Raw genomic sequence first — 16,236 nt, 5'->3', positions numbered from 1 at the left:
TAGAAAAAACAAAACAAAACAAAACAAAACAAAAAAACAGTTGTTTTACTGGACACATGAGGACATACTATTTTAATTGATTCTCTTCGATACTATTCCAGGAAAGGATGCTAAAGTTGGTAATCAAATAAAAAGACCTTGGGAAACTAAAGTATCCGTGACAATTAACATTGTATCCCTAGCATTATAACTATGCCATTACAAATTCTAATTTGGCCAGCAATGGACCAGCAATATAAACAGTACCTGTCACTTAATGACCACATGGAGCATTGTGTGTTTTTTCTATTGCTTCAGGTCCTTAACTTCTCCAGCTGGTAGTTTTAAACATACTACAAGAAAGACATTTCAGACAGTAAAATGCCTCTTAAAAATAGGATTTTACTCTAGGGAGAAAAATTCTTTATAAAATAGTCACAAAGCACTTTGAATGACTAATTTAGGCTGTTACTTGGCAAAATAAGGAATAAATTAAACTTTTCATAACACTAGCATATAGGAACAGTTTTAATTTTTAGAGGCAAATATTTACATTAATCTGAGTCTAAAATAACAGACCTCTGACTTAAAAACTTCCAACATATTCTTTCACAGTTCATAAACGTATTTCTCTAGACAAATATTGATGGCCTAGTAGGCTTAGGGTGCTTATATTTCAAGGAACACTAGAAGCAGAGGTCTCTCTCTCCTTTTTTAAGTACCAGGAGCATTTAGTTTGAAATCTTAATTGCTTGTAAATATAGGAAGGTAGACATAGAGATTAATGTGAATGCAGATTACCAGATTTATTCCCTTGCTTTCAACAAAACCAGATTCAATGGCCCAAGTAACCACTTTCCCTCCTTTCTACTCTTCCTACTCCCACCCCAATAAGTGTGTTTCAAAAATTATTATTAGTTGTTTGTTTGTTGTTTTTTTGCAAACAGAATATAGATTAAGAAAGGTAAGATTGCAGCCCTGGTTCCTAGAGTAAACGGAGGTGTCCCTATTTCTCCATAAGCTTCACAGGGCTGATTATAGCTTTGAGGGATCAGTGACATTTGGAAGGGAGAAACTCCATGGAAAGAAAGTCAAGTTTGATTGCAATGTTCCTTGTACCCCCCTCCTTTCCTGGAAAAAGCAGATTTACAATTATAATTCGGGGGGGGGAGGCGAGGAACGGGGGAGGGAGGAAGTTTCTGCAGCCTTGACAATGGTCATCCCCTTCTTATAACAACCAGCCTTTGGTGCCTCTCCAAATCTGTCTGATTCTCTCTCCCCCTTCCCCTCTCTCCCCAATTCCAACCTCTTTCCAGATTCGACCTGGCAATCTCTAGCACAGTTCAATCCCAGTAATTTCTTTCCATACCCCGCCTCCCTTCGGGCCCCCCCCCCCCCCTACTATAAGCTATTACTACTCCTACCCTCTCTTTCTGTAAGCTTCCAGCGCCGTCTTTCCCAAAACAACACGAAGCTGAGAGGGGGGAAATTAAAACCAGGGAAAGGGGTGGAGGGAGTGGGAGGAAGCCCAATAACCAATCCTAGAAAAAGCCATCGTAAACCATGCACATCAACAAGCCAACTCAGGCAGGCTTAGTCTGTCCTGCGCAGTTTATGTGGTTTCATGTACAAACAGGGAGCGAAGGCTGGAGCCTTTACGGGCACACATGCCTACGCGCATACAGTAGAGCTGTCTCTCAAGGTACATTCTTCCACACCATCACCCCCTTCTCGGTACTCCCGGAGTAGCTAAGGGAGCCGAGTGACAGCGCAGGCCCACCAACCCTGGCAGGGGTAGGCAGGAACTTTCGCCACACTCAGCCAATTAGAGAGCAGCTTCCGGAGCCTCTAGAGTCAGGGGGGGCGGGGCGGGGGCTTAAGAGAGGAGTAAGAAGGAGGGGCCCGAGTTTAGGAAGAGGAGGGGAAGGCTGTCATCAATGAAGTCATATTCATAATCTAGTCCTCTCTCTAGCTCTGTTTCTGTACTCTGGGTGACTCAGAGAGGGAGAAGATCCATCCAGCATAGTCTTCACAAGCAAGGTAAATATAACTTACAACTCCCTTTCCCCCATTCCCTCCCCTCTCTCTCTTCTCCCCCCCCCCCCCTCCGCCCCAGCTCCTGCAGCAACTGCTGTCGCACAACCACCTCCGGTGCACACTCAGCCTTCATTAAGATGTATTCATTATTATCATAATTATTATTGATTGTACATGCACAGAGACCAAAACAAGAGAAGAAGCGAGGGAGCAGCCAAACAAACAAAACAACATTCCTCAATGGTCTCAGGTGAATAAGAAAAAGACTACACAGCACCTGGGTGATTGTAGAAGAGGGGAGGAGGGAAAGTTTCCAAGAGAATTGGGTTCTAATAATAACAGTAGCCATGACCACTTAATGGGGACAAGAACAAAAACCAGAAACACAATCCTGTACCTGGCTACCAAGTCACCGATGCACAGCCAACTCAAGGTTGCAACACACACACACACACACACACACACACACACACACACACACACACACACACACACACACACTACAATATATAGATAGGCAAGGTTGCATCCCCCCTCTCCCATTAAAAACCTCTGAAGGGAAGGGAGGGGAAAGGGGGAAAGGAGGGAGGATGGAAACACGACAGTTCATAATAAGAAATCATCATAGTAACAGTTGAAGGGGGAGGAGAGCACAAAATCAAAAGCTTGTCATAGAGCACCGGTAGCCCCTGGCTGCTTTCTCTCACGCTCTTGTTTCTAGAGCTGGGGCAGCGACAGGGACAGAAATAGATCTAAAGCAACAACAGTCAGGGAAGCTGAGGCTTAGCTCCGCTGTGCCGGCGGCAGCGGTGGGCAGCTACGGCAGCAGCAAACAGCGGAGGCAGGAATCTAGCCGGTATGTTGAACTCCAGTGCCTTTACCTTCCCCCTCCTTCCCTTTTTCTAAGATGACAGACTGGTGGACTTGTATGGTGGTGTTGATGTTGGTGGGAAAGGTGAACAGAAGGTTGCAGAAGAATCGCACCCAGTGTTCTCCTTCCCCTGTCTTCTCAGTGTAGCAATGAGTACCCACCTCTGTGCCTGCCTGGCAGAGAAACGGGGAATTGGTTTGGTGCATATCTGGAGGGGGCATGCTTGGGGCGGCGGCAGCTACAGCTAGGGTGCAAGGGCTGCCGCCGCCACTGCTGCCGCCACCGAATGTTGAATGTTGAAGTTGAGTGTGTCCGGCCAGAGCTTAGCCGCTGGGCTGGTGGAGGTGGGGAGAAAGGGAGGAGGAGGAAGAGGAAGAGGAAGAAGAGGACGAGGGCGAGTAGGAGGACGAGGAGAGAACTTGGAGGAGGAGGAGGACTAAGAGGAGGAGGAGGAGGAGGACTAGGAGGAGGAGGAGGAGGAAGAGGAGGACTAGGAGGAGGAGGAGGAGGAAATGATCTGTTTGCCCCCTTCCCTCTTTTTTTCTAGGGCAGTGGGAGTTGAGGGTGCTGTGAGCTATCCCTTTCAGGGCCAGTGGCGGGGGTTGCGGATAGGATGGGAAAATCAAGTGAGTGAGAAGAGAAGAAATGGAGCTTGTTAAGAGTGAGTGACTGCTGCAGCAGCAGCTGCATTAACCAGCCAAGCTAAGGAGGCCATGATCTGGATAATCTTCCCTGTCTGACTGTCACTAACATTACACACGCGCGCGCGCACACACAACACACACACAACACACAGACATACACGCGCGCGCACACATAAACACACACACTCACGCACACATACACAGATGTACGCAACTGCAAGGTTTAAGAGATTCAAGGTGGGGGGAAAGCTGCTGACTTGTAGGAGAGCGTCCAGAGTCTCCTGACCACCAAAACCTCTTCTCGTTCCTTGTTTTAATTTTGTTTGGTTTTGATCTAATCTGGTTTGGGTTTTGTCTTTTCCCTTCCTTTCCTCCTCCCCCTGCGTCCCTCCAGCGCCCAGAGTTCCTCTCCTTCTTCTAGTTGCCTTGCAAAACACAGTCACGCGAACTGCAAAGGTGTCGCGATTGACTTCCCTAAATAGCCTGTCCAGCTCGTCCCAGATTTGGCCCTGTCTTCTTCCTGGGCCGCCTTGGCTGCCGCCACCTCCCGGGTGTAGAATAGCGGGCCCGGACATTCGGACATGCCCGGTGCCTTGAGTACAGCATATATGTGTATGCCTGGCTTTATTTGGAAGATAAATAGATAGCCCTCTGCATTAAATGCTTCCCAACCCGAAGACTTCATTTATTTCCGGTAAACGCGGGGAAATCACCTCTTGCGTTTTCGCCCCAGCTTTATCTTAGCTGTAGACAGTTTGCAACTACCTAGATGAGATGGTGAACACCGACATCCTCTTATTTTCTTTCCCCCACCCCCACAGGTCGGAGGGTAGAAAGGGGGAAGGCACTGAACTTGCCCCGGTTGCTTTGGGAGTGGAGTGGATGGGGGTGGGGGGGAGTCTGCTGCATATAGACCCTTGGAGGGAAGTTTGGAAAGGTATAAGCTAGAAAAGTTTGGCAGGGTAGACTATGGCTAAAGTGGAGGGGGTAAGAGAGAGCAGCTGAGGGCCTGGGGGCGGGGCGCCGCAGCTAGTATTACATTTTGCTCTGGATGAGAGGGAGGGGAGGGAGGGAAGGAAGGAAGGAAGGAAGGAAGGAAGGAAGGAAGGAAGGAAGGAAGGAAGGAAGGAAGGAAGGAAGGAAGGAAGGAAGGAAGGAAGGAAGGAAGGAAGGAAGGAGGGAGGGAGAGAGGGAGGAGAGAGAGGAGAGAAGAAGACGAGGAGGAGGAGGAAGAAGAAGAAGGAAGAAGGAAGAGAAAGAGGGAGGGAGAGACAGAAAGAGATAAACAGAGAGAGAGAGTGCGCGCGTGTGTTTTGTGTGTGTGTGTGTGTGTGTGTGTGTGTGTGTGTGTATGTGTGTGTGTGTGTGTGTGTGTGTGTGTATGTGTGTGCACAGCGCGAGTGGGGAGTAGCAAGAGGAAAGAGGCCTCCCTCCTCCTCCTCCTCCTCCTTCTCCTCCTCCTCCTCCTTCTCCTCCTCCTCCTCCTCCTTCTCCTCCCCGTCCCTCCCCTCCAGTCTGTGTCTGGAGAGGAAGAGGCGAGGTTTGGTGGTGGTGGTGGTGTGTGTATGTGTGTGAAATCCGTGGAGAAACGGGAAGTCACAGCAGCGAAATACAGAGAGAGAGAGAGAGAGAGAGAGAGAGAGAGAGAGAGAGAGAGAGAGAGAGAGAGAGAGAGAGAGAAATGAGAATATGAGAATGTTTGATGACATGATGAGAGAGAGGGAAGAGGAAGAAGAAGCTGGGGAGAGACAGGCCTAGCACTCTTGGAAAATATGCTCTCTGCCTGTCCGATTGACTCCGTTAATAACCACCGCCTTGCACCCAGGCACGTCCATTTAGCTTTGTGTTCTGCTCCTCCCTCCAGGTAAGGAATCTATCTGTCAGTGTGCAAGTCAGTCAGTCCGCCTGCCTGCGCCAAACGTCCCCGAGGTTGGGAAAGGTTGTCCTCCTCCTCCTTCTTCTCCTCCTCTTCCTCTTCCTTCCTCTCCTTCCTCCTCTTCTTCTTCCTCCTTCTCCTCCTTCTCTTCTTTCTTCTTCTTCTCCTTCCTTTCCTCCTCCTTCCTCTCCTTCCCCTCCTCACCATTCCGTCCTCCTTTACAAAGACAAGAAAATAGGCTTGATTCTGGTCGGATCGATTAGGTGGAAAACTTTCCAACAAGAGGGAAAGAGGAAGAAAATATGGCTCTGCTCAAAGCTATTGTTGAGGCTGCTTGTCATTCTCTCCTGGTGTTTGTACATTTATGGGTTTCTTTGCTGTTCGGCTATTGTAGATTCAAACTTCGGGCCTAAAAACGCCAGAAACTCTCGCAAGATTTGCTGTAGGAATAAAATAAATATATAAAGTTATCCACTTAGTCTTCCAAGCCTTTTGATTTTTCTGAGCACCTACCAGAGTAGAGGAGAAGGAGGAGGAGGAAGAGGAGGAAGAGGGAGGGAGGAGGAGATAATACAGTACAGTTCAATGTAAAAGAGTTCTTTTCTTTTAGAATGTGGATACCGTATGTTATGTAACTTTAATAGCAAATGGATACAAAACTCATGCTGTGTGGTTCCTCTCCCCTATGTTTATATAACTTTTTAGCAGAGTTATGAAGTTTTTGTTTTCTTCTTGCTACAGACTTAGGTCATTATTTTGTGTATCTAAGACAACGATGTCCCAAGTTATCTTGTTGGCTTGTGTTCTTAAGCACAAAATCAATGGGTAAATATAATCGAAAAATATAGAGGAAGGAGATTTGTTCTGCAATGGATACCTTCTTAAATTAGACGTTGGAATTTTATTTACCAATTGTAGAGCTAGATTCTTTAAAGGTTTCCATTGCAAAATACTTTTTTTGGTGATTTGATGTTGCTTGAGAGAACCAATCAGTCAGTTGTGGCAAGGGCTATCCTATCCTAACAAAATGAGTAAACAGTTTCTTGGGCAATGACCCTTAATCAGAAACTGTTACAATTATGGAATTTCAGTTCACCAAATTTCACAAATCTTTATTAAGTGCCTGCTATATTTGCAGACTATTCTTTCAAAAATATTTCTAGGCTGATTGGACAACTAATCTTTAGTGTCTTGTTAGCTGCTTGTCGGGGTTAGACTTCTGAAATACCTTCTGGTAGGTTAGGTTATTTGTTCAGAGGTGTGGCAGTTTTGATTGTGTGACTTGGAGCATTGTCTTGCAAATTGAGGCACACTTTCTCTTTGGGAATCTAATTGCTCTATTATTCATCCCTGACTTTCTTTCTTTTAGCTTCTTTGTTGTTTAATAGACTAGAAGGGATTAAAGACAGTTTTTATATTCAAGTAATACCTATCAAAATTGTGAGAGAATGAAAAGGACCCATTAGATCACAGAATCCATCTACCATGTCAGAGGCTTCAGGAGGAAAGACCATATTTTAAAATAGAGTTAAGTGTATCATATAACAGAAAGATTGGCAGAGGCGAGCCTTTAATGCTTCATTAAATGTAGTATTTCTCTCATGAGTTATGTCCTAGCTTCAAGACAAGCATCACTGTGGTGTTTCATAAAAAAATATGCACCACCAGAGTGTTCAAAGCAGTCTTAGATCTCCTTTTGTTCATTTCTAAAATGGTTTGTGAGCATTTCTTGTCTACTCTGAAAAACACTTTGACCAACACTTGAGGCTTGAGGTTTTAATGAGCAGTTTAGGTAGTTATTTCAGGAATTCTGATTAACATATTCCTAAAAGAGAATAAAAGGAGGGAAATAACACATTACTGTAGATATACATTCAAAACATTTTATTGGCTTTACATTTGACATAAGAAACTATTGATAATTAGCCATTCACATTTCATGCTCTTCTATTAGATTATCATCCTGAATCTATTACGTCAACATATTAACTTCTGAAGCCTTGTCCACTGTAGTAAGGAAGTAAAAAAAGAAAAGAAAAGAAACTTAAGCTATAAAAGTGATATTGTCTTATATGAATAGATTCTTCCAGTTCCTTTATGAAGTATTTGTATGTATATGAGTTCTTACCTTCTCATATCCTTCAAGGGCAGTGGCTTATTGATATTCCAGAGAAAGAATAAATCACTATTTATGACATTTTGACATGTTGCCATGAAAATGGTTGAATTATCACAAATACATTGTTAAAATTACTTCCTAGCACAAGCAATCACAGGAGAGAGGGTTGCTGGAAGGAGTTGATTTAACTACTAGTATATTTTAAAACTCTGAATACCTGATTAAAATGATTTTAAAAGGGTCAGGGAAATTAGTTGCTTAAAATGGATGGTTTTAGAAATTTTACCATGCATGAAAGTCATATTTTCTCAACAATTTTTCCTCCTTCCTGAAGAAAGAAGATTCTTTCCAAAAGGGAATCTCTCTCTCTCTCTCTCTCTCTCTCTCTCTCTCTCTCTCTCTCTCTCTCTCTCTCTCTCTCTCTCTCTCTCTCTCTCTCTCTCTCTCTCATTATTAAATCAATCTCTTTTTACATTAAATATGGGTTATGTTTTATAAATGGAGCAATTTGACCAAAAAAAGAATACAGAACAACTTTTCTTTGGAAAAGTTTGTCACATAGAAATTTGATTTCTTGCTACTTAGTAAAGCCATGTACTTTACTAAAAGTCTGTACTCTTCATTAGTTGAGTAGTAAGTACAGATAGTATTATAGTTTAGCACTAATGTGTTCCAAATGCAGTCTTAGTGGCAAGTTAATTTAGTACTCTATATGGAAAGGCCTATTATATTTTTGTATTTTTCTTTAGAGAGTTTTTGTTCATTTACTTAAGTAATATAGTTGAGGTATTCAATACCTCTCCTAGATAATGAAGAATAATAGCAAATGCATTCACCTAAGATAGTTACTATCAAAGTAAATGCAGCTATGTAAGTAAATATTTGAAAACTTTATAGCTGTTTTACTTCTGTTATATGTTTACTATTTATTTCCCATCGAAATATATTGCCTTTTCCCTAACAAGCTTAGGATACATTATGGAAAGCTTTTAAACAATAAAAGGTTTTAAGATGAAAATATCAAGACATTTGTCAACTAGTACATTTCAGTAGCAAAGAAATCAAATAACACTCAAGGTAACAGGGTAACTGAGGAAATCAGGAACTAGGGTGCTAGCTTGGCTGGATTGGCATATAAATATTCCTTTATTAATAGTGCAATTTAGAATTTGTGACAAAATATCACATAGATATGACTATAATTAGGATTTTGAATAAACTATATAGCTGGACTTTTTAGATTTTTAGGATACATTAGTAATACAATATAGGCTTATTTGTGGATTATAATTTTTTTTAACTTTAATGTATTTGCCAAAAATGTCTTAATTACAGTAGACTTCCCATCCTTTGCCCACTTTTTTGCCTCATAATAACAAAGTATCTCATAATCTTCTTTTGTATCTTTGTCAGTCTTTACTTTGAGGGAGTAAAATGAGGGCAGCGTTAATTATATTCTTTGAAATGTCATGTATAAAATATCTAATTTAGCATTAAACTGAAACAACCACTGTGTACTATCAGTGCAGATGCTAACATGTTATTATGACAACTGAGCTCTTTGAAAATAGACCAGTCCTTTTGCAAATTTGCAAATGCAACTAACCAAGCTCAGAGAAAATAAAGTCTTACCAATCATGAAGTTTGTTTCAACTTTAAGTTATTTTCTAATTCAAGAAGAGAGTTTTACTAATTTTTTATTTGAAGCTAATAACTGTTGCCTTCTTTTAGCTTCTAGGAAGAATGACTTAGTATTTTTATTTTGTACTGTGAAATGAGTAGGACACTTTCTAACTTTTCATCTGTTTATGTCTAGATTATATGTCTCTTATTTGTAGTGAATATAAATTCTCAATGTGGAGATATTGATCAATTCTGTGATCAACTGCTATTCAAAACTGTTCTGTGAACATTTTACAGGGTAATCTCCATTTGCATTATATTTATAACCTATTTTGTCCTTTTTAAAAATTAAGAAGCTTTGTGAGACCCTACAATATATCCTTAATATTGCTCTCAGTCAGTATTCATGTATGCAAGGGTTAATAGAGGTTGTTTCATTCATTTTTTCTGTGCCTAGCTTAAAACCTGGCACATAGGAAGCACTTAATTACTTGTTGATTGATTAGTTTAAAATATAGTATTTTCTATATGTAATATAGTTAACTTTTAAAAGTAAATTATTTAAATATAAGTTGTTCACTGTAAATTTACCTATTGTTATTGCATTCTTTATTTTCCTTAGCATCAACTGAATTTATTCATTACAATTACACATACTGTTAATCAATAAAATTAATATTGAGAATATAGCACTGTGCTGGCATTGTGGGACAAGATTTTAAATCACAGACACTCTCCACAAAGAGGAAACAGTCTATTTGAGAGGAGGGGAAATTTGTATGTATGTATGTGTGTGTGTATATATATATATATATACATATATATATATGTATATATATATATATATGCATGTATTAAAAGAGAGGACAAAGCAATAAAATGGTTTTAATAGTTTAGACTGTGAGCTCCTTGAGAGCTAGGGCTACCTTTTGCCTTTCTTTGTGTTCCTAGAGCTCAGTACAGTTCCTGACACATGGTAGCCACTTAATGTTTGGGTAATAAATGGATGGTATGAGCAATAAGTAATTCAGAAGATAGATTATTTTGTTCTGGCATGAGTCTGGGAAGGCTTTATTGAGTAGATGGACCTTGAAATGGACCTAAATGGATAGGAGAGGTTCAGGGCATGACATTGCATACTGGATGATCAGCAAGAGAAAAGATGAGACAAGATTAAGATATGTACAGAGATGAATGAGTAGACCAGTCTGATTGGAACAAAAGGCTTTAGTTACTAATGGGGGCCAGGTGAGGTTGGAATAACCTTTGATACTAGGTTTATTTCCATATTTCAAAAATATTTGATCAAATATGACTATTTCACCTAGTAATGCAAATGAGAACACCTTTATTCTTTTTTAAATGTTCTTCATGATGAATTGCTTTTTACCCTAACCCATTTTCTGGGAATAATAGAATTCTTGGAACTGAGGTAGATTCATTCTACCCTGATAGCTAATATATTAAGTCTATATTTGTAGTCTTAGGGAGCTTGTTAGAATCTAACAGGTTTGCACTCTGCTGCTATAGCTACTGGCAGTCTAGGATCATCTCCATGCCATGCCATGATAAGGTACCCAGAGGAAGATATTAATGGGAAAATGACATATTAAGAAGTTTGTCACTTATCAAGATTGGGGATTCATAGATGGTTTTGTGACTGACATCAGTGACACAAAAGGCAGTGTTTGATTTGACTTTCATAAAAATCATTTACAGGATAGGTGCCCAGAATTGGGTTGGGGATGAATTGATGAGGGGAAAGTTCCTGGGGACAGAAATACCAGTTAGGAGGTATCAGGTAGGAGATTGTGATTAGGATGTATTAAAAGTTGTTGATTAATAGAAAATAGCTTAAAAGACTTGATTTTTAGTTATCAGTGCAAGAAACCAAAATATTACATGCTCTTTTTAATGTCATAATTTTATTTTGCAAAGAGTAACAGACTTTTATAGCTTCAGCAATTAATGTGCTGTGGTGGGCATAACTATTTTCTGAATCACTTTTATAGGTTTAAATATATTTGTAAATTTCTTAATACACAGAGATGTAACTGATGTCACTCCGTTTTTTTCAAATGGCCAAAATAAGTTTTAAACAAGTATGTTCCAGAAAGAAGTTTTAACATAATTTCTAAAGATCAAGTTTGGATTCGGGTAATTAATACATGAAATACTTAAGAATGCTTTTCTGTGGAACTTTTTATAAATTACTAATTACTACAAATTGACTAATCCAGTTTTATCAGTGTTAGGATATTCATATAGCTTGATAAGTATTCACTAAGATCACAGAGGTGTGAGTCTCATGATAGAGGGGTACTCTATTAAAGTAGACTTTGAGAACTACTTTTTCTAGTATTCAGGGTACTTTTAAAAATGGCTTTTCTCCCCTACACCCCACCCATACTTGGTTGGTTCTCAAGAGATCTATATGTTGGGAAGGGCATGAATTGTATTGCAGGCATCACCAATAAGCTAAATCTTGGTTTCTGAAAAAGTTCATTTTGAGACAATATTATAATTTGTGAGGAACTAATTAACTCCTTTGTTGTTTTTCAGTCATGTTCATTTAGGATTTTCTTGGTGGAGATGCTGAAGGGATTTGTCATTTCTTTCCTCAGATAATTTTTTCAGATAAGGAAACTGAGGCCAACAGGATTAGGTAACTTGTCCAGAGTTATCTAGCTAGTAAGTATCTGAGGCTGGATTTGAACTCAGGACAATAGGTCTTCCTGACTCTAGACTTGATACTCTATCCATTGCACCATCTAATGGCCCTTTAGGTGGTTTGCGCTAATCTTTTGTTTGGATTAGAACAGTTTCAGGAAAGTCATATCACTACTTCTCATTTCAGGCATAGATATCATCCTAATTTACTATTTAAATGGACAGCAATGACATATAGTCTCATATGTAGCCCTTAATTAAGTTTTAATAATTCACAATCTTTAGGTATACTGTAGTTTTATTTTTAAATGTAACTTTTCCAGAATGAGAACAGATGAGTTAGGAAAAGTATTTGTGTTTAGTTTAGTTTTGTGATCATCATTAAAGTTATTTAAAAACTTTATCTTTACATACTAAATATATCATAATGTGGAATGGGAAAAGTCATAATGTCCAATTAATAAGTTGTCTTTTACACAGAGATACAATTTGAGTAGTGCCAACTTAAATTCAACATATATAAATACAAAAATGTTCTGATATGTCAAATCTTCATTTTGTTCCACATACTTACCCTTTTCCTGAAAGAAAACTGATATTATACATGTGTGCTAATGTGTGAGACAAAGACAAAGACAGAGTTTGAGATATCATTTAATTTATTGGATTGCTAATAGACTAATAAAACTAATAAAATTACTAACATTAAACAACCAAATGAAAAACAAATTGAACTGGGGAGGAAGGGAAGGTTGTTTTTATCCAAGAGAGTAAAAAAAAAAAAAAAAAACTTCTGTATTTACACCTTCTGAATTATCTAGTTCTGCAATCACATTCTCTCATAGATAACTGAAAAGTCATAAGGGAAATGAGTCATTGCTTGGAGGAGTAAACTCATGCTAGGTTGTAATCTATAGAATGTAATGCCCTTTTAATGTATAGTTGAGTTTATCCATCTAATAGTTTATTTCACTAATTTTCCTCTTTAAACGTGGTTGAAAAGTAATTAAAAGTAGAATGGCCTTGTCTAGAACTACATTAAAGCAAGAAAAGCATTTTATACAGATCTACATTTTTACAGATTTATATTTATGGAGGAGGAAACTGAGGTCAGGAGAGGGGACAAGCAACTTGTCTCAACTCATATAACTAGTGACAGAACTTCTAGCTCAACTCTTTTGTCTTGAAATCTAGTGCTTTTTTCTATTATATCAGTGGTAAGATAAGGTCCTGTTATATAACTCTGAAAAATGATGGTCTTGGATATGGTCTGGGGGTTAATTGAAGTGTTTAAAATGCTCCAAGGAAGAACTATTCATATGTCTGTCTCTTGTATAATTTTGGTTTCCAGCAACCTCTACTGTTCTCTGCCTTAAAAATTTTCTATATATTTCTATCTTAAGAATCCATTTAGATATTTATAATTCATTATTTACCTTCTTGGAAGTTTTCCCGTTAAGTTTTTTAGTAGTTGGTGACATAAAAATCGTCATGAGAGTATAAAAAACTATACTATATTAATATTTATAAAATTCTTGAAGATTCCAAAATGGAAGTGTTTTAATAAGCAGAAAGCATGATGTGGGGATATAACAAAAAAAAAATTAAACCTATAAAAAATGAAAAACCAGGGATTATGAAACAAGTTTCCTTTCATTCACTTAAAAAGAGGCATATTCGTTTACCAATATCCATGAAAGAACAATATAACTTATAATAACACTCCACTGATGTCAGCCTTCTAAATTAAAAATGCTGACTGGAAAAATGTATTTGGGGGGGGGGGTTAGGGAAGGGTTGCAAAAGAAGTAACTTCTGTTTGTTTTGTTAATCACATAGAATAAATAGTAAGAGTTAGCCCTCTAGTGATTTCAGAATTATAATTCACTCTCTGGGCTCTCCTGTTGTTTTAGAAACCACTTCAGCTGTTTTATCAATGCCATTTTTCTAGCAATAAAATTCCTGGTGATTTCCCACTTTTATTCATTCCAAAGTAGTCTTTTATTATCCTTTCCTTTCCTTCCTTTCCTTCCAACTTTTTTGTCTTTGGATATTACTCTTTCATTCAGTTTGTCAAGTGCCCTACATTAATTTCTATACTTAAAAACAAAACAAAACACTAAGAATGCTAATAGTGGTATATTTCAGACACTTTCTGGTTTTTATTTTCAAAAGTCCAAATAACTCCAGTCAAATGTCACCCTCAAAATGTCCTGCATGACTTAGTGGGAAACAAAGCGGTGTCTCAGAGAAGACAGCTTACACTTTTGCTTCTTCCTTTATTCCATTGTGATTAGAAGAAGAAACATTAGCCTAGAAGACAGCAACTGAGGAATCTACTCCTGGATTTGTCAGTAAATAGTTATGGATATTGAGTAGATTATTTAATCTAGGATGTTCCTTTTGCCCTCTAAAATGTTATTTTGTGATAAATCTGTGGAGAACAGGACTAATGTGTCTTAATTTGTGTCTCCAAGATTAAAGTAGAATGGCCTTGTCTAGAACTATATTAAAACAATAAAAGCATTTTATAGAGATCTACATTTTACAGATTTACATTTATGGAAGAAGAAACTGAGGTCAAGACTGGGGGAAAAGCAACTTGTTCTGACTCACATAACTAGTGACAGAACTCTAGTTCAACTCTTTTGTCTTCAAATCCAGTGCTTTTTTCTATTTTTCTATTATATCAGTGGTGTGTGTTTGTGTGTGTGTGTGTGTGTGTATCAGATGACATAATAATGTCATCTATATAGAGAGTCAACTCAGTATAAGGGAAGTTCAACTTGAACTACGTCCAAGGCAGTTTATTTACTAAACTGACAAAAAGCAATCACTGGCCTAAGGTAACCTTATGTCATGGGCCCAAGTACATTGTTCCTACTGCACTGTATTAGAGCAAAAGCATGATAGCTGATAGTTGATACTTATGGCAAAGATTTATCATATTTAGAACTCAAGACTAGTGAATGGTTATAAGGTTGATTCTTTGCTTTAATAGCTTACCACAACCACCACCACCATCACCATACCAACTCTCTCATCCACCTACCCCCACCCAACAAACAAAAATCAGTGAATGAACCCTTCAGTCATTTGTCATTCATGTGAACACTCCCTCATATATCTTTTTACTTTTCCTTAGATCTGATTAAAGGGAGAATTGAAGTACCAGTTTTTGGAGTGATATTTCCATATTTGGAATTCTGGTCATAATACTGGATGAACCTCCTTATCCTCCCTCTCTCCCATTTTTTTTCTAGTAGAGTCCCACTCTGGAACTTTTAATAATCTCTTAAAATTTCCACATGCTTATTAAAATGTATTTTAGTTTGATGCTGTCAATTTACGGTCATAATTTGTAATGTCTAGGCTCTGTTCAGTTTTAACAACAAGAGTCAATTCCCTGCCCCCTTTCAAGTACGTGTATATTTACTCTTGTAAATTTTGTCATTTTTTTTTAAAATAAAATGACTCTTGTGCCCAAAGGCTGTTGAGTGAAATAGAAGCTTCTGAGGACAACAGAATAATAATTTATCACCTCTTTAGTTTTCTGCTGAAGTATTAAATTTAATTTTTTCCCTCAAGGAGTATTCTCTATATCCTAAATGATTCATAACTTTCTAGAAATCATTTAGAATGTTTTTTTTTTTATACCGATAGTCTTTATAAAAGTCTGAGGCAAATGAATATAGTTTTTTGAACTATCTGGGACAAATAGGTCAATTCTATGAAATATTTCTTAAGAAGACAAAAGGATCATGTAAGCATTATCAAAACTAATCTTTTTTATTAGTCATATTTCAAAGACCCTAATTTCATGTATTAAATGCTTCCCCCCCCCCACTTTGTTCAAATTAGTACTACTCAGTTGACTGGAAGAGACAGAATAGATGTCCACGCCAACAGATCCTAGTACAATGCCCCACCCTGGGCCTTCACCAGGGCCAGGACCCTCCCCTGGACCAATTCTTGGACCCAGCCCAGGGCCAGGGCCATCTCCAAGTTCAGTGCACAGTATGATGGGACCAAGTCCTGGACCACCCAGTGCTCCACATCCAATGCCAACAATGGGGCCTACTGATTTTCCACAAGAAGGAATGCACCAAATGCACAAGGTAAGAGTCTATATTCTTATTCATTCTGACTTCAGCTTATCATTCTGATAGCAGCTTAATTTTCTGATTAAAAAAAAAAGTACTGTTTTTTTTTTTTTTCCATTGTCACCACTTCTGAGTATCAGGTTATGGTAATTTCTATCCAGTGTATCATCAAAAGAACATTTAAATTCTTAATCACCTTTATTAATAGTGATAGACTATAAATAACAAATGTTAAGAACTTGATTTTTAAAAGTGATTAGGTTAAATTTGAAATCTAATTGTCAATTTTTTTCTGAATTGTAAATAGAATTTTG

At 38.4% G+C, this 16,236-nt stretch overlaps 1 protein-coding gene across 8 annotated transcripts in view; it reads left to right on the top strand.

Annotated features, from left to right (window-relative positions):
* Nucleotides 1-1,846: 1,846 nt before the first annotated feature.
* The window catches only part of SMARCA2 (SWI/SNF related BAF chromatin remodeling complex subunit ATPase 2), a 221,731-nt gene continuing 207,341 nt past the window's right edge, over nt 1,847-16,236 (top strand). The window contains exons 1-2 of one of the 8 annotated variants that reach the window (XM_074280637.1): nt 1,847-2,019; nt 15,681-15,937. In XM_074280637.1, coding sequence (XP_074136738.1) covers nt 15,713-15,937 — 225 coding nt within the window. In that variant the 5' untranslated portion in view covers nt 1,847-2,019; nt 15,681-15,712. Of the gene's footprint in view, nt 2,020-2,648; nt 2,873-4,665; nt 5,396-15,680; nt 15,938-16,236 lie in introns of those variants that run through there. The other 7 variants (XM_074280641.1, XM_074280640.1, XM_074280638.1 and 4 more) reach the window with 7 other exon arrangements.

This window comes from Sminthopsis crassicaudata, chromosome 1 (genome assembly GCF_048593235.1).
Source record: "Sminthopsis crassicaudata isolate SCR6 chromosome 1, ASM4859323v1, whole genome shotgun sequence".
Classification (NCBI taxonomy): domain Eukaryota; kingdom Metazoa; phylum Chordata; class Mammalia; order Dasyuromorphia; family Dasyuridae; genus Sminthopsis; species Sminthopsis crassicaudata.
This window is presented reverse-complemented; position numbering and strand designations above follow the sequence as displayed.